At 41.0% G+C, this 19,293-nt stretch overlaps 1 protein-coding gene across 14 annotated transcripts in view; it reads left to right on the forward strand.

Moving 5' to 3' along the window:
- Positions 1-13,698: 13,698 nt before the first annotated feature.
- Positions 13,699-19,293, forward strand: part of ACMSD (aminocarboxymuconate semialdehyde decarboxylase) — a 57,451-nt gene continuing 51,856 nt past the window's right edge. For 9 of the 14 annotated variants that reach the window (XR_010662483.1, XM_065931438.1, XM_065931430.1 and 6 more), the window contains exon 1: positions 13,699-13,910. Coding sequence is in view for 9 of the 14 variants with exons in the window: in XM_065931438.1 (XP_065787510.1) it covers positions 13,854-13,910 (57 nt within the window). In the remaining 5 variants the exon portion in view is untranslated. The remainder of the gene's footprint in view (positions 13,911-19,293) is intronic. The other 5 variants (XM_065931429.1, XM_065931442.1, XM_065931443.1 and 2 more) reach the window with 5 other exon arrangements.

Genomic DNA, 19,293 nt, shown 5'->3' on the forward strand with positions numbered 1-19,293 from the left:
TCTGTAAGTAAAAGGAACTAGATGTCTCTCAGTTTCCTAAAATAATGGGGGTTTGTTGTAAGGTTTTGTTGGGTCAGATTATTAACCTAAGTGGATCTCTAAACCTTCCTCTCTTCCAACACCACACACGAGTCCAGCTGGGTCTGCTTACACAGGTTCCCACCCCTGTATTGCTAAATCAGATTTTGGGTATTTTGAAATACAGAATTGGGAGAAAAGGAAAAGAAGGGGAAAAAACTAGAAATCCAAAGACTGGATTTGGGGCAGAATTGGGGCTTTATGCAGGAAAAACATACTTTAAAAAATTAATTGGGAGTTTGGGATTGACATGTACCCACTGCTATATTTAAATTAGATAACCAACAAGGACCTACCATATAGCACAGGGAATTCGGCTCGATACTCAGCAATAACCTAAATGGGAAAAGAATTTGAAAGAATAGATACATATATACGAATAACTGAATCATTGCCATGCATCTGAAACTAACACGACATTGGTAATCAACTATATTGCAATATAAAGTGAAAAGTTTTTCAAAAAAATTGGGATGTTCAGCGGCTCAGTGGTAAAGAATCCGCCTGCAAATGCAGGAGACATAGGTTTGATATCTGGCCTGCGCAGATCCCACATGCCTCGGAGCAATTAGGCCCATGTGCCAGAACTATGGAACCTGTGCTCTAGAGCCCGAGAGCTGCAACTACTGAAGGTCGCGTGCCCTAGAGCCCGTGCTCGAAACAAGAGAAACCTCCACAATGAGAAGCCCATGCATCACAACTGGAGAGTAGCTCCCGCTCACCACAACTAGAGAAAAGCCCGTGTAGCAACAAAGACCCAGCACGGCCATAAATAAATAAAGAAAACTATTTTTTTTTAATTAAGATGTTTTATTTTGGTCTACGTGTCCACTTCATGGTGTTTGAGATCTACAAGTTGCAGACTCAAGTCATTTTGACATTAATTTAATTGCTGGGACACATTCTGTTGGTGGTGACTTGGTTATATGACGAGACCCTGCGGGAGAAGGCTTTATGAGCTTACAGGTGTCTGTAGGAATAAGCATTTGGGACTCTCACATTGATGTGGGAACATCTACATTAAAACATCCATGGTGATCAGAACATACTGCAACAACTTGAGAGGTGGTTTAGGATCAAAAGCAGCTTCAATAACCATCATCAACCACTATATGACTCTATACACCCACATCTTGTCTCTACTCAACCCTTCCAACTAGCCAGGGTTTTCCTCTGTCCCATGCACTCTGCATGCTATTCTCTTTCTCTGTGTATTTTTTTTTGTTCCAGCCATTGGTTGATAATTAAAGCAGTTTGCAAATCTCTTAGTTCTCGTCCTTCTAAGAAAATAAGATTGTGTTTACCTGCTCCACTAGAAGTTTTGTGGGGCCATGTGATTTTCTTTGGTCAGTGCAACTGAGTAGAAGTGACACATGTCACCTCCAGGGGTAACTTTAAGAGTCAGGGTGTACTTCACCACACACTCCCTGTGTCCTCTGCTGTGATCACGGCCACGATGTCCCAGATAGTGGCTGTTCCATCAGGCTGAATCTCAGAGTGAGGAAGCTGACATTGACATTGGAAACTGAGCACCTAGACAACCTACAACAAACACGTGGCCCAAGCAAGAAATAAACCTCTGTTTCCTTCAACAGTGGAGATCTGGGGCTTATTCGTTACTGCAACAGAAGCTAGCCCTATTAGCCCTATAAATTATTCTAATGCTCACTGAAGTCTGAGCACCACTGACCTAACCTATCCTGTTTGATTCTGCTTCCTTCCATTATCTGGCGCTCCATATACAGAAATAAAACACAGAGAGAATCTGTCTGGTCTAATTGAACCACCATCAATCTACAGGGCAGAACTCTTATACCAAAATACCTTATGGGCCACTGTCCAGACCATAAACTGATCGTCTTGGGCCATGTGTCTCCTCCAGGTTCAGCCAGCTCTGTTCCCAGAGGACACAGTTTGGAACAGGCAGAAATGATCAGTGACACAGCATGGCTACACATGCCTACATAAACACCTAGAATTCCCTACTCAGCATCAGTCAAGGGTATAGTAATCCAGAAGGGACTTTAGGTGTAGCATGAATGTCCTCCTCAATAAATTATAACAAATATAGAATATAGGACAACAAAATAGAAGACTTCAAAGAAGTCATGATGGATTCTACTGAGCTGTCTTAACAATCATTTCTCATGTTCCTCTTTCCTATTTTAGTTTGCCTTCTGCCAACAGTCAGCTTCCAGAGTTTTACAGCTTAAACCTTTTAAGGTTTATTAGCCCAGTGTTTCTGAATCTTGGTGCACATTAGAATCACCTGAGGAACTTTTTAAACAACCAGACCTTTCACTTCTGAATCTTGTTTGAGGATTTGGGAGGAAGGGTGTTGGTATGAAAAATTTAGCAAGTAAGAAGACAGGGTGTACAGCTAAATTCAAATTTCAGATAAATAATGAATTTTTTAGTATAAGTATGCCCCATGCAATATTTGAGAAATACTTATACTATAAATATTATAAATTCAAATTTAACTAGGCCTCCCTGGATAGGGAAACCGGGGACAAGGGCAGGGGTTGGAGGGAGGCAGATCAACATTTTTAAAGTTCCCCTAGTGATTACCACTTGGGAATTAAGATTGAGAACCTCTGGTCTTTCTCAATCCATCCTCAACCTCGTGGGATAAAAGTTATTATTTTCTATCATTAGAGCTCTGAGTAAGTCTAGAATGGAATTATTCTTTTTTAAATATACTTTTGATGATGGATTTCACATTCATTCACTTCTGCTTCTCCCCACCATAGCCCTGTGAAAGCGTGCAATGACTTAGCTGTAGCATTGTGTTTATGAGTGAATAACACATAATCTCCCATTACAGAAATGCCTACCGCCTCATTTCTGAATTAGGCATCAGTTACGGCAATTGTGAATGAAGAGACACAGGAGAGCTGATCTCTGATTCAAAGTCACAGTGGGGAAAAAAAAGAATAAAATCCAAGTGTACCACTAGATTTTAGGTTGACACTCAATAAATCTAATTTAGAGCGAGCCAATCATTTTTCCTGACTTCCGTGAGACATAGCTCTCCACGAATGTAGAATCTTACTAAGTTACACTGATCTGTCAAAAGTTAATGTAATCAGAGGAGATCCTGGATTGAATCCTAATTTTTGGTTTCTGCAGTTGATTTAAAAAATAATTCAGGGGGCAACTGGAGTAGAACATACAGCACTGTGGGATTACTGACTCAATCGTTTAAGGAAACAGGTAAGCTACATCATGCCAAGGTTATCAAAGTGAGATGAAAACATTAGATAATCTATGATAAAACTCCTTAGACAAGACAAACCATTGTGATTCATGGAAAAAGATGACATTAGTTATAGTGACTTTTGAGATCACATTATAAATTCCTTTAAAATATATTTTTATAAACCTTTCCAATGATTAGAGTATTATAAGTTCATTATGAAATATTTTGAAAATACAGAAAATTTTTAAAAAATTCAGAATTTCACTACTCTAATAGAACAACTTTGTGCGTTTATATTTTTTCACCTTGAGGAGTATCTTTATTTGATCTAATGCCTTTTTTTTTTTTTGGCCATGCCACACGGCTTGTGAAATCTTAGTTCTCAGACTAGGAATTGAATCTGAGCCCCTGGCAATAGGAGCTCAGAGTCTTGACCACTGGATCACCAGGGAATTCCTCTAATGTTTTTTAAAAATCTGTTTTATTATTTTAAAAGATTTTTATTAGAGTACAGTTGATTTATGGGCTTCCCAGGTGGTGCTAGCGGTAAAGAACCTGCCTGCTAATGCAGGAGCCACAGGAGATGTGGGTTCAATCCCTGGGTCAGGGAGATCTCCTGGAGGAGGGCACAGCAACCCCCTCCATATTCTTGCCTGGATAATCCCATGGATAGAGGAGTCTGGCGGGTTACAGTCCATAGAGTCCCAAAGAGTTGGAAACAACTGAAGTGGCTTAGCAAGCATGCATGCATAGTTGATCTTGAATGTTGTGTTAGCTTCTGCTATACAGCAAAGAGAAACAGTTATACCTACCCACTCTTTTTTAGATCCTTTTCCCATACAGTTCATTACAGAATATTGAGAAGAGTTCTCTGTGCTATACAGTCAGTTCTTATGAGTTATCCATTTTATATATAATAATGTGTATATGTCAACCCCAGTCTCCCAATCTATCCACACCCCTCACTGTGTGCATTTATAGCTGTATTTTCTTCCAGACTAAAAATTCCTTTGTGTGTTTTCAAGTGGTTTTCCACTAAATATTCTGAAGGTCCAACTTCACTATAGCCTCTATGCTGCTGTTCATCCCCTAGCAACAACTCAAATACCATTTTAAAACTGTTCCTTTCTTTTCAAACTTCTAACCCTGACTCAGTAGATGATCTCAATTCTCACCTGAGAAAGACCATGCATATTAGTAGCCCTTGAAGGCTGAGGCTTTGGACATCACAGCCCCATCGTATCCCTTCCTCTCTCCCTTCACCCTAGGAAGAAGGGATTCCCCCTCTTCAAAGCTAACCCTCTACCTGTACTCTGGTATTTATTTCTTCCTGTCCTCCTGAGCTAAACTTCCTCCTAAACTTTGATCTCCATTGCTCCAGCCCTCCTCAGGTGGCTGATGTGCTCAGTCACTAAGTTGTGTCTGACTCTTTGCGACCCCATGGACTGTGGCCATGGGATTTCCCAGGCAATAATACTGGAGGGGGTTGACATTTCCTTCTCCAGGGGATCTGCCTGACCCAGGGATTAAACCCCTGTCTCCTGCTGCATCTCCTGCATTTCAGGCAAGTTCTTTACCACTGAGCCACCAGGGAAGCTTGCATCCATTGATACTATGGCCTATAAATCGAGGGATTATCAACCCCTTCTTGCACCCAAAAACCTCCCTTCACACTTAACACCTGGAATACCGAGGAGAACTTACAAAATTTTCGTGTGTCATCCTATGCTGCTGCTGCTAAGTCGCTTCAGTCGTGTCCGACTCTGTGCGATCCCATAGACGGCAGCCCACCAGACATCGCCGTCCCTGGGATTCTCCAGGCAAGAACACTGGAGTGGGTCGTATAAATGTATGCAAAATGTAAGTTTCTCTACTTTTCTATAATCTCTCTCACTTGTTAATACAAATCCTAATGCCATCAGATGGCAGAAACTTAATCACAGTTATTTCAGGTTTTCTCTTATCCACACATTTTCCTTGAGGTTTTGTCTAAATTCTGAAGGGCTTATGTGATGACAATAACAGGACAAATGACAACTAACAATTATATACCACTTATCTATGCTAGGCATTATTTTATTTTATTATTTTATTTTTTAAAAGAGACTTGCATTTTTATTTTATTTTTTAAAAAAATTTTGGACATGCCACGCAGCAAGTTGGATCTTATATATATATATATTTTTTCATATATATCCATATATATTTATATTATGTAATTTATTTGGCTGTGCTCAGTCTTTATTGCTGAGTGGGGTTTTCTCTAGTTGTGGCAAGGGTGGGAGCTACTCTTCACTGTGGTGCATGGGCTTCTCACTGCGGTGGTTTCTCTTGCTGTGAGCACGGGCTCTAGGGTGCATGGGCTCAGTAGTTGTAGCTCCTGGGCTCTCGAGCGCAGACTCAATAACGGTGGTGCACAGGCTTAGCTGCTCCAAGGCATGTAGGATCTTCCTGGTCAGGGATCAAACCTGCGTCTCCTGCATTGAAAGTGTGGTGTCTTAACAACTGGACCACCAGGAAAGTCTGTAGGCATTGTTTTATATGCTTTCCATTTCTTAACTCATTTTAATCTTACAACGACCCAAGGTAGGTTTTATTATTCTCCTATTTAAATATGGGGCGATGATTACACAGAAAATTAAGTGATCTGCTTAAGGAAATAAAGTCCACGTCTTCTATGCTATAGTCCATGCTCTAAACCATTACCCCAGGCTCTCCTTACTCTCTTTTGTAGCCCAAGGCATTAGCAGGCAGAAGAGGTATTACCAAACCAAACTTGGGTTTGCTCACCTGCCAGGCAGAAGAGCCAATATATTGACACTGGGTTGGGGCAAAGAAAGTACAGAGTTTATTGCAGGGCAACAAGCAAAGAAAATGGGCAGCTAATACTCAAAAGATCTGAACTCCCTGATGGGTTTCAGGGAAGAATCTGTTGTTGTCATTCACACTGCGTGGCATGCAGGATCTTAGTTCCCTGACCAGGGATCAAACCTGTGCAGTGGAAACATGGGAGGCTAACCACTGGACCACCAGGGGAGCCCCAGGGAAGAGTTTTTAAGAGCAAAATTAAGGATCAGGGTTGACTTTCTTCTGATTGATTGGTGGTGAGGTGACAGGGTGATGTTTTAATCATTAAAGTGTTTTAGTCACTTTCTGGTTCCAACCAATCTGGGTTCTATGTGTTTGTGATCAGCAGGCACCTGTGGGCACTGATGATGGAAGGAGCATGTATCAATGTACACTAGCATGAAGAGTGATCCAAATGACTCTTTGGAACTCAGGGGAGGCCTAGGAAGCTGAAGTCTTTTCCTGCAAACAAGGAACAGGGGACACAAAGGGGCTTTTGTAACTGGGAGTGCCCCAGAGGGTCCTACTAGGTTTCAGTCTCCCCTTTTCTTCGATACTCTTCAATCCTGAAGGGAACAGGAACAGGATAAGCAGGAGAGTAAAGTTTTGGATAGAGAGGTTAATTATAAACTCAGCAGGGGAACTCAGTCTCAGTGGTATTTCATTTGGGCCACTGTTCATGCTGATGTATATTGAAACACGGTCCTTCCATCGTCAGCACACACAGGCGCCTGCTGACTCATCACCACCCTCCCCCGAGGCCCCTTCAAGACTGGCTTGCTTTCAGTTACTTCCACCCTCCTCTTTGCTTCATTCTGCAGCTCTCTGGCCTTACTGAGCCTCGGGCACTCTGCTTACTTATATAACGCCTTCTCTGCTCAGCTACAACATTCTACCGCATTTTCTTGCCGCCTTCCCAAGCAGTGCCTGGGAGTCCCCTCTCCTACCAGATCAAGATCTCACAACTAACCTGAGATTTCTCCTCCCATCCCACTCCCAGGTTTGGCCATGGGAGGCAGAGGAAAGGGATGATCTCCTTAGGGACCCACAGTATCAACACACTCCCTTCTCCTTCTCTGATCCCCCTCTGCCTGCTCTGGGAGGTCTTTATTTCTGAGGGAGGAGGTCTTTATTAAATCAGAGATGGGTGAAAATTTGATCTCAACCCCAGATCCTCCTAAGTCTATGGTTCAAAGTCAACCACTGAGGCTGAAGCTTTTAAAACTCAAAATCACATACATAAAGAACAGACTGGTGGCTGCCAAGGAGGAGAGGGTTGGGGGAAGGACAGGGTGGGAGGTTGGGGTTAACAGATGTAAGCTTCTTTCTACATAGCATGGATAAACAACAAAGTCCTACTGTGTAGCACAGAGAACCATAATCAATATCCTATGATAAACCATAATGGAAAAGCATGCTTATAAAAAGAATAATACACACACACACACACACACACACACATATATATATATGCATATCTGAATCACTTTGCTGCTCAGCAGAAATTAACACAACATTTTCTTTTTTTTTTTTTTTGGATTTTATTATTTTTTTTTTTAAATATTATTTTATTAGTTGGAGGCCAATCACTTCACAACATTTCAGTGGGTTTTGTCATACATTGACATGAATCAGCCATAGAGTTACACGTATTCCCCATCCCGATCCCCCCTCCCACCTCCCTCTCCACCCGACTCCTCAGGGTCCTCCCAGTGCACCAGGCCCGAGCACTTGACTCATGTATCCCACCTGGGCTGGTGGTCTGTTTCACCATAGACAATATACATGCTGTTCTTTCAAAACATCCCACCCTCACGTTCTCCCCCAGAGTTCAAAAGTCTGTTCTGTACTTCTGTGTCTCTTTTTCTGTTTTGCAAATAGGGTTATCACTACCATCTATCTAAATTCCGTATATATGTGTTAGTATACTGTAATGTTCTTTATCTTTCTGGCTTACTTCACTCTGTATAATGGGCTCCAGTTTCATCCATCTCATTAGAACTGATTCAAATGAATTCTTTTTAACGGATGAATAATATTCCATGGTGTATATGTACCACAGCTTCCTTATCCATTCATCTGCTGATGGGCATCTGGGTTGCTTCCATGTCCTGGCTATTATAAACAGTGCTGCGATGAACATTGGGGTGCACGTGTCTCTTTCAGATCTGGATTCCTCAGTGTGTATGCCCAGAAGTGGGATTGCTGGGTCATATGGCAGTTCTATTTCCAGTTTTTTAAGAAATCTCCACACTGTTTTCCATAGTGGCTGTACTAGTTTGCATTCCCACCAACAGTGTAAGAGGGTTCCCTTTTCTCCACACCCTCTCCAGCATTTATTGCTTGTAGACTTTTGGATAGCAGCCATCCTGACTGGCGTGTAATGGTACCTCATTGTGGTTTTGATTTGCATTTCTCTGATGATGAGTGATGTTGAGCATCTTTTCATGTGTTTGTTAGCCATCTGTATGTCTTCTTTGGAGAAATGTCTGTTTAGTTCTTTGGCCCATTTTTTGATTGGGTCGTTTATTTTTCTGGAATTGAGCTTCAGGAGTTGCTTGTATATTTTTGAGGTTAATCCTTTGTCTGTTTCCTCATTTGTTATTATTTTCTCCCAATCTGAGGGCTGTCTTTTCACCTTACTTATAGTTTCCTTTGTTGTGCAAAAGCTTTTAATTTTCATTAGGTCCCATTTGTTTATTTTTGCTTTTATTTCCAATATTCTGGGAGGTGGGTCATAGAAGATCTTGCTGTGATTTATGTCGGAGAGTGTTTTGCCTATGTTCTCCTCTAGGAGTTTTATAGTTTCTGGTCTTACATTTAGATCTTTAATCCATTTTGAGTTTATTTTTGTGTATGGTGTTAGGAAGTGTTCTAGTTTCATTCTTTTACAAGTGGTTGACCAGTTTTCCCAGCACCACTTGTTAAAGAGATTGTCTTTTTTCCATTGTATATCCTTGCCTCCTTTGTCAAAGATGAGGTGTCCATAGGTTCGTGGATTTATCTCTGGGCTTTCTATTTTGTTCCATTGATCTATATTTCTGTCTTTGTGCCAGTACCATACTGTCTTGATGACTGTGGCTTTGTAGTAGAGTCTGAAGTCAGGCAGGATGATTCCTCCAGTTCCATTCTTTCTCAAGATTACTTTGGCTATTCGAGGTTTTTTGTATTTCCATACAAATTGTGAAATTATTTGTTTTAGTTCTGTAACACAACATTTTCAATCAACTATACTTTAAAGACAAAGCTCAAAATCCAAGACTTGGCTTCTGTTTTTACCCTTGAATATCTTAATTTTCCAGAAATAAAAAATGCCAGAGAATTCACAGAAATACTGGGAATGACACCTGTTGCTGCATGCTATTGAATAAAGGCTGAAACCTTTCACATCACCGTTCATACTCATAACGTGAGGCTCTCAGACAGTAATGCTCCAGAAAAATACATCTTATCTACCTATTCAAGTGTATGTAATTAATGATGAATTCATTAATCAAATATTTAATGAAACAACTATAAAACACTGTATTTTTTGAGGTTTCGCTAAAGAGACAGAACCAACAAGATGTGTGTATGTATATATAGAGAGAGATTTATTTTAAGGAATTACGTCGCATAATTGTGGAGGCTAGCAAATCCAAAATCTGCAGAGTAGGCCAATAGGTCAGAGAGCCAATAAAGAGTAGGTGCTGCAGTTCAAGTATGAAAACCATCTACTGGTGGAATTTCCACCTCATCCAGGGTTGTCAATCTTTTGATATTAAGGCCTTCAAATGATTGGAAGGGCCCACCCCTATTATAGAGGGTCCTCCACTTTATAAGACTATTGATTCAAATGTTAATCCCATCTGGAACAAAAAAACAAAATGAAACGAAACCCACAAAACCTTCAAAGAAATTTCTAAAAAAATGTTCAATCAAATATCTGGGCCCTGTGGCCAATCTGACACATAAAATTAATTAATCATCACATCACCTGCTCAGTTGCTTCTCACTGAGGTTGTAACCGAAAAGACAAACATGGTCCCCGGACCTATGATATTTTCTCAAAAATTCATTAATTGAACAGTTCCCCAATGTAGACAAACTCAAACTCAAGTGCAAAAGACTGAAACCAGATCCTCTTCAAATAGCAAATATTGATAAGGAAGAAAAAGAGGTAAAGACGTCGCTGGGTGCCAGAAGCAAAAAAGGGATTCTGTTACCCTTGAAGATGAGCTTTAAAGCATCCACAGCTTTATTGGGGTCATTTCTACTCACTCACTCCCTCAACTAACTACGTCTCCCAGGAGTGGGTGGTCCTCCTTTACCATGTGCGGATAGGAGTAGTCTGGAGAGGTTTCATAGAGGAGTGATGTTTAAGCTAAATGTTCAGTGACAGTCAGAGAAGCCATAAGTAAAGACAAAAATGGAAATGCATTCCATCTGGGGAGGCATGAAGTGCTCCCTAAGCGTAGGGCACAGAGAAGAGTGGTCTGGCACAGGCACAAAAGAGGTAAAAAGTAGATATGGGGCCTTGCTTCCCATGCACACTTGAACTTAGAGTGAGAAACCATGGAAAACATTCAGCTGGAAGGAAATGAGATCACACAGAACTTTAGAGAGATCACACTGGGCAAGAGTCCTGGGGATGGATTACAGCGGGCCAAGACTGGAGTCAGAGGCCATTAGTGGACGATTAAACAGTCCTGGAGAGAGACGAGGAGGGCCTGAGAGTGACCCTGGAGAGGAAGGAACAAGGTTGGGAGGTTCATAGGGTTAGAATAAAAAGAGTTGAAGCCTTGTTGATTGTGGGGAAGAGAAAGAGAAAGGCAAAGAGGGAGAAAGTCGGTTTGGACAGTGTCATCCCCTGAGAGAGGAAACACAAAGAAGAAGAGCAGGTACAGGAAGAAAGAATTCTAATTTGGAGTGGGAGCCTCCAGGAGAAGTCCTTTTCAAGTGGATCACAGGCCTGGCCAAGGAGAAATATAATCAGGAACACCACAGAGAGGTGTTTCCACCCTGCAGGCCTGCATCACATAAACCCAGGATTCTTATATAATACACCATCAGACTTCCTGTCATTCTGCATATGGTGGATGAAGAAATAATTGGATTACATGTCACCATCTAATTCATAGCTGCCAGTTTTATATTATTCAAGTTAATGCTTAACACAACTTTATGAATCAGTTCTTCTATTACCAGCCCTATTTTTGTTGTTGTTGAGTCACTAAGTCGTGTCCAACTCTTTGTAACCCCATGGACTGCAGCACACCAGGCTTCCCTGTCCTTCATTTTCTCCCAGAGCTTGCTCAAACTCATGTCCATTGAGTCAGTGATGCCATCCAAACATCTCATTTTCTGTTACCCCCTTCTCCTCCCACCCTCAATCTTTCCTAGCATCAGGGTCTTTTCCAATGAGTGAGCTCTTTGCATCAGGGAGCCAAAGTATTGGAGCTTCAGCTTCAGCATCAGTCATTCTCATGTATATTCAGGGTTGATTTCCTTTAGGACTGACTGATTTGATCCCCTTGTGGTCCAACGGCTCTCAAGGGTCTTCTCCAACATCACATTTCAAAAGCATCTACAGAGAGACTAAGTAACTTTCCCCAGTGATATCTGGCTAAAAATCAGTACAGTCAGGAACTGAACCTTGGTAAATATTTGAGCTGATTCATAGCCGTAAGATTAGGGCCAGGAGAAAGCAACTACTCCGACTTGGTCTAAGCCATATTTTATTTTTATACAGTGAAACTACTGAATAATTTAAGGATCTCTTGCCTTCTTCCACAAAGTAATGCCAGTATAAAGCTCATCTGGTTCATAATTCATTTTCCAGATGTGAGATGTGATTTATATAATTTTCCTTTTGCTGTCACTTTCCTTAGTGTTATAGTAGAAGCTGAAAGAGTACTTTCTTTAGTTCATGAGGACACTGTGACCTCCTGCCCTTTTAAGCCAAAATGTTTGCCTGTCTTTATGAGCAGAAGTAAAAGCATTGCTCTTTTCTGGACCCCTCGTGGGCCTGTGGTTAAGAATCCACCTTGCAAGGCAGGGGATATAGGTTCGATCCCTGCTGGGAAGATCCCACATGCCTTAAGCAACTAAGCCCATGTGTCACAAGTACTAAGCCTGAGTGCCCAAAGCCCATGCTCCGAAGCAAGAGAAGCTTGCTTGCCGCAACAAAGAGTAGCCCTCATTGCAATGAAGAGTAGTCCCTGCCGCAACCAGAGAAAGCCCGGGTACAGCAACAAAGACCCAGTGCAGCCAAAAATAAATAAATTAATTTTTTTTAAATGCGTTGTTCTTTCCTTCTGTTACAGGTACACTGACAGGACTCATTGGATGTATTGCACATGCAACATTTTAAATCTCTTACTTTCCCTTCTGCTTGGGAAAGACTACTGCTTGGGAAAGGTAGTCTTTCTCCTCCCTCTGGACGAAAACCTAGGCAGTCTCCTTGACATTTCCACTCATTTTTAGCTAATAAAAGTTCCTAAAGCCACTTTAAATGCAAACCCATCCTCAGGTGAAGAAATGAAAATGTCCAGTACAATATATTAATAATATCTCCAATCCTTATTGAAAGATTTGCCTTCTCTTCCTGAAAGTGAACACATGGACTTTTCTACTCCTTCCTAAACTGGTATTTCTGCTTCTCCTTGAGCTTGATCTCTTTGATTGGCAGAGTCAAATCAAGGAAAGAGAAGTGGAAGCCCTCCCCAAACTGCTGACAACCCTCTATTTCTCCCAACACTTACACTCTCTACAAGTACCTATAACAATGTATGTATCATTCTAACTCTCATACAGCCTTATATCCTCAGTACACAGTAGTTATCAATAAAAATTTGTTAAATGAATGAATCCATCTTCCAATGCAGAGGATGTGGGTTCGATCCCTGGTTGGGGAACTAATATCCCACATGCTACAAGGTTTAATTAAAAAAATTTTTTTTTTAAACAATGGAGGAAATTACATATACAAAGTATGAAGTTCTTTCTATGATTTAAAAGTAAATTATATTGGCTATACTCCAATAAAATATAAAAAGCTAAACAAAAACCCACATAATACACAACTCAAGGGACTGGACCCTAATGTAAACTATGGATTTTAGTTAATAAAAATATATCAATATTGACTAATCAAATATTTTTTAAAAAAAGTAAAGATGAAACTTCCTTCACAACTTTCCAACATCCTAGATTATCATGAATGAGCCAATTGCTAAGTATGGTTTAAAGACCTGGAGGTAACTATGGTACAAAAAAGCAAAAGCATTACTTGGTTTCTTCTAAGGAATGAAACCAAGAATAAGAACAGATGAGTCACGGATCTATTAGTTTTCTTTAAAAGTCTTCTGATACTTGATTTCTAAATATGTATATCTTAATAAAAATTAAAGTATTTAAAAGCAAAGATTAGTCAGTTTTAGACCTCTTGTACTCAAAAGCAGCCTGCAAGTATGTTTGACCTCACAGGCTTTAGTAGGTTTTTTTTTTTTTGTGCCCTAAGTCCTGATTACCAAAGAGTTGCTGACCCAAAGCCAGGTAGACAAACAAACAGAGCCGTGGACTTTAAGAAGGCAGGTCCAGTGGGTCTAGACCAGTTAAGCAGGCGTGCTGAGTGGTGTGGCAGCTGTAAAGAGACTCAGTAAATCAATTAACTCCATGGTTTTCATGAAGGCCTCTTCATATCAAAGCTTCCTTGTTTATATGCATCTCCTCTGATCCTGTGGCAATGAAAATTGACATCCACACTCACATTCTACCAAGAGAATGGCCAGATCTAAAGAAGGTAATGGTGATTAATTTGCTGAATTATTTCTAGAGCTTCTCCTAGAATTATTTCTAGGGTTTCTCAATGCCTCTGTTACAGAATGATGTCTTCTTTTGGGAATTAGATGTTAAATTTCTCTGCTTTAGGAAGTTTTTAAGCTATTTGGTAGCTCTTATTTCCTAGTTTTTTAAAATGATTTCATATTTACATTTAAAGAAACTTGGTTTTAAAAGTAAATTTTCTTGAAAAATCCCTTTTCCCCTCAAATAAAGCATTCTTTAAAACTTCTAGACAATATAAGTCAAGCAGTTTTACTTCCATTTAAGTCACATATTCAGCTGCTAGGAAGATAGGTGCCACTTACAGAATTTAAAGTTACAGTTTCAAGTAAGAAACTATTAAAAACTAAATGTGACTTCTAAAATATATTTCCTTTCCAAGATGTTGAAAATAAGTTTTGGAAGTACCAAATGATAGCTTTGTAGAATTTTTCAAATCTATTTTAAAACACCGTCTAAAACCTTTCCTTTTTGATCTTTAAGCTATAAATTCTTGTTATGAACTAGAGTAGGAACATCAAGAAAAAAAAACTAGAGGAAATGACACGAAACCTTTGCACATTGAATGTCTCTCAAGACTTTTCTCTGTATTTCTCAAAAGATGGCAATTTCCTTTTGCCACTAAAAACTTCTAAATGAATACTAAAAAAGAAAGTGGAGAACATGAAAGAAATTTAAAATTGGTTTGAGTTTTACTTAGGCTAAGTATCAGATTTTACCCATTCAGACTTCTCTAGTACTTTTACATGACTCATAATGTTTCATCTATTTTTATCCCAAGTGAGGAAAAGTGAATGAACCCAAACTGCAATTAAAATGTGGCTTCACTGTTTCATTGTGCAGACAGAAGAAACTATTTTCTTCTCATAGTTGTCTCCTTGGAGAATGGTCATCTTAAATGTTTCTTTGTCCATTGGTATTTTAGGTAAGATGGATAGTGAACATTGTAGATCAAAAAACATAAGTGATGCTAAACCATCTTTGAAGGTTTTCCTATTACAGTTAATGGTAAGAACTAACCCTATTGGCTCAGGGGTAAAGAACTTGCCTGCCAATGCAGGAGATACAGGTTCAATGCCTGGGTCGGGAAGATCCTCTGGAGAAGGAAATGGCAACCCACTGTAGTATTCTCACCTGGGAACTCCCATGGACAGAGGAGCCTGCCAGGCTACAGTCCATGGGGTAGCAAAAGAGTTGGACATGACTTAGTGACTGAACAACAACCCTATTGGACTAACCCCTCCAAAAGGAGCCTAAGTGCCTGCATGGGAACTTGCTGTTCTGAATGCTGTTGTCCTCATTATATTTTATTATTAAAGTGTAGACATCACTTCACGATGTTAGTGATGAACAATAGTAGTAGCCTAAAAGGGTACCTCCTTTTTGCAGAGGGGAGAAAACTCTCTACCTAGTATCCCATGTCATAACCCCACCTCCCATGACCTGCCTCCCACCAGAAGACTGCCTCCAGTTTCAGCAGAGAACTGGTCACCAAGAGCTGCAAATACCTAGGTGTCCCACCTAATGCAGGGCCTTGAAGGCACTGCTAAAACTGCTCCGGAAGCTCCAGGATGCAGAGCATGAAGAGGCTATAACCACAAATGCATGCGCTGTAGGCTCCCCACACGCAAGTTCCACTGGCTCTTGATGTTATGCCTTCCTATCTTCTAGTTATGCCTCAGAAGAGGTGAGGGGCATACTATACCCGTAAACCAGGATTTTATCTAGCAGTCTCACATCCTGCAAGCAGATAACTGATACACTTAAAAAAAAGTTAGTGAAGTATAGTTGATTTATGTTACATTGATCTCTTCTATACAGTAAAGTGACTCAGTGATACATATATATGCTTTTTCATATTCTTGTCCACTATAGTCTATCACAGGATACTGAATACAGTTCCCTGTGCTATACAGTAGGACCTTGCTGTTTATCCATCTTGTACATGACAGTTTATCGCTGCTGATCCCAAACTCCCAATCCTTCCCTTCCCTACCTCCCCTCCCCCTTGGCAACTACAAGTCTGTCCTCTGTGACTCTCTTCTTGTTTTGATAATTGATATGTGTGATGATGATGGTGGTGGTAGTAATAGTAATAACACTCTTACACTTCCAGAGAGCAACAGAGACATGTAATTTGATTCACATAACATCTTGTGAATTGCAGATAGGATTTCTATCATTAACCTGGCTGGACAGATGAGGTCACTGAGACTCAGAAATGAGCCTAGAATCCCAGAGCTTCATGGGGCTGTGACGGCCGCTCCATAGCTCTTCATCCATACCCACCCACCCTTAGAGAGCTGGCCCAGGACTGCATTACTGCTGGTGGGATGTCCCTGCTTCCCTCTGCCCCCTCTGCCCCCTCTGCCCCCCGCTCAAGGTCACCCTTGACACCAGTCCTCTTCCCAATTCCCCACACTCACATAAACCACTGAGGGCTTCCTCACAGTAGGTGATCTGTTATGCGGTAGGTGTTCTCATCGGAATGTAGGCAAGTTAGTCATGAAACAATTTGCAGAAAACAGTTTCCGTATTTTCAAACTGGGAAGAGTGAGTTCAAAACATCTAAATCGTCCTGGGATCCTTCTCTCTCCCTATTTCCAGTCCATATGATCAACTATATCATCAGTCTATATGAATATTAAAGTGACATGAGTGAATAGCAGATATGCCTTGGTGTTCATAGAGTTCAACAGTTCTAGCAGATTTTCCTTTGTCTTCAAATAGTTTCTTAGTAGGTAAAATGTTATTTCAAAGCATCAATCTCTGATCTTTTCTTAGCAATTTTTTCAAGCTTTCCAATAAAGAATGAAAAAAACAAGCGAGCCCTAGTTTCATTTTAGAAGATGAAGCCCCTCTGGAAGAACTGATACCTCTTTTCAAATCTGCCTTCTCTTGTTAAATATTAATAGACACGCTTCAAATACCTTGACCTCCTTAGTCAGTGAAGAAACAGAAAAGCAGAATCAAATGCTTGGCTTGACGATTAACCAATGATTACAAAGGACTGGTCGAGAACTTTTTTCATTTTCACTTGCTAATAATGAGTGAGGTCAGAGTTAGAGTTAAGATCCTTGGAGGGGGGTGTGGGTGGAATCAGCAGTGGAGAGGGAGCAGATTCAGGAGGGTGCACTAGATTAAAGTGTTCCTGATGAATCAGGGACCACACTCTGGCCCAAGAAACCTGTGTAAAAGCTATTTGGGGTTGATTCACAATGATAATATTTATAACAACAAGAAGGATAATAAGATTTCAGGTTTTTCATTCAGCAAGGCTTTACTCCCCACCTACTATGTGCCTGACAGTAGGGCTTGCAAAGATTCTTTTAATTTTAAGAGGGCCTTTATTTAAAAATTACATATTTACATCTGCTTTCATTAGTAATTATTCAATTGCACTCAATCAATATAATGTTTTTAGGAGAGAAAATCCCAGACAAAACTTGACTTTTAAACATCTCCTCTGAGAAAATAGAGATCTGGTTTCATCACCTGGGAATTCATTATTTACCTCATGAGTGTGAGGTCCCCAAGACATTAAAAATGTCATTCAGTTCACCAGCCTCTGATTCATATCTAGCCATTTCAGAAACACAACTCTGGTATATAGAACTTAATTTCCTTGAATTTTTAGTGTTTTTTTCAATTTGTCATGGCCATAAATGCCTATGGGACAGTGTTCAAAGTCGAACATTTTCAGATGGTAAATGCCTCCTTGTCATTTGCTCCGACAAAAACTACTCCCAAGGTCATAAATTTCAACTTAAGCCTCTTTCAACCTAGGATGAGACTTGGGGGATTGTGTGCAGCCCATATTTGGAACAGAATAAAGTTTCCCCAAGTCGTTTAGGCCTTTGTAAAGTTCAGGGGAAGTATAAAGTGTTCCAAAGTGTTCCAAGTGCTTTCCAAGGCAGAGAAGGGAGGAACACAGAGTGAGCAAGGGCTCCTTCTTTCTCTCCTTAGTGGAGAGTATGCCTTATTTCAAAACCTCAGAATGGAACAGGCTGTCACCACCATACCACCCCCACTGACTTTATTGCCTGTCACCACCACCATCATCATCACTGCTGCCACCACTGCTACCAAACTCACTACCACAACCATCACCACTGCCGCGTCATAGCCTCCAGTACCGTCATGACTGCCATGACTCCCACCACCACCCCTGCCTCCCCCTGCCATCACCACCGTCACCATCACTATCATTGTCACCATCGTTATCACTGTTAGCATCGATGAGGCCCTTTCTATACGCCAGGTCTGGTGTCAATAGCTTTCTCTAAATTGTTCCAGTTACTTCCCATAAAATCTTATGTCACTAAGACTACCGTTAGCCTCCTTTAACACCTAAGAAAACAGTGACTTCAAGATGGTAAGTTGCTCCAAGAAAGTAAAGGATCTTGAAAAAGGAGTGTTGTGTGTGACAAGATCCCTCCATTCTTCCTCTGCCTGCCTCTCTGCCCTTCCCCAATGCAAAGTTTCCCTCACCTGTGAACTAACGGGTTAACATTCCACAGGGAATGAAGAAAAAGTAAGAGAGTGAGGAAGGAGGGAAAAAAGGAAGGAAAGAAAGAAGGAAATAAAATCTTTTCTTTCATATTAAAGTAAGCTTTCAATGGCAAATTTCCAGCTCAAGAGCGTATTTAAAGTTTACTCTAAAGCTTAACTGAGTGAGGCCATTCCAGCCCTTCCTCCAACCCCTTCTGGGCAGCTTTATCTGGGGGAAGAGAGAAGTGAAACACAAGGGGACCGAATGCACAAAGAGGGTGGGAATGCACTGCAAAGGAAAAACTGGGTGCAAGGAGACATGCAAGGGGTCCAAGGTAGACAGGTGCCCTTGTATGCCCAGCCTACTAAGCCAGGTCCTCCGGTGTCACTTGGGGAGCAGCAGGTAGATTTCCAGAGCTAATGTGATTATTTGGAGCTAAAATTCAAGAACAGACCTTCTACCCAGGCAGAATAAAGTTGGTAGAGAACTGACCATATCTGAAGTCTACTGGGAAAGAGTCCAGGGACAGACTCAGAAACACGCAAATGCCTCTCCGCTTCAAGCCCAGACCTCCCCTCTCTGTCTGGAGGTGAGAGGGAAGCCAGGAAGGAAGAGATCTGTCAAAACCTGGCTCCCTCTACACAACCTCCCTGCGCCGTGACATGAGAACCAAACTACCGTCACCTGTTCTCATCCAACCACAGCAAGCTAGGAGTCGTTGTGGAGTTCATTAACTCTACCCATTTTGGCTGACAGGAGCTGTTGAATAAGCCCTTTACCTCATGGTCTCTGGCCTCCATGCCGTCCCTCTGACCTCACTCTTTGAGAACCATTGCTTTAGAGCATGGAT

The sequence above is a fragment of the Muntiacus reevesi genome, chromosome 3, assembly GCF_963930625.1.
Source record: "Muntiacus reevesi chromosome 3, mMunRee1.1, whole genome shotgun sequence".
NCBI classification, from domain to species: domain Eukaryota; kingdom Metazoa; phylum Chordata; class Mammalia; order Artiodactyla; family Cervidae; genus Muntiacus; species Muntiacus reevesi.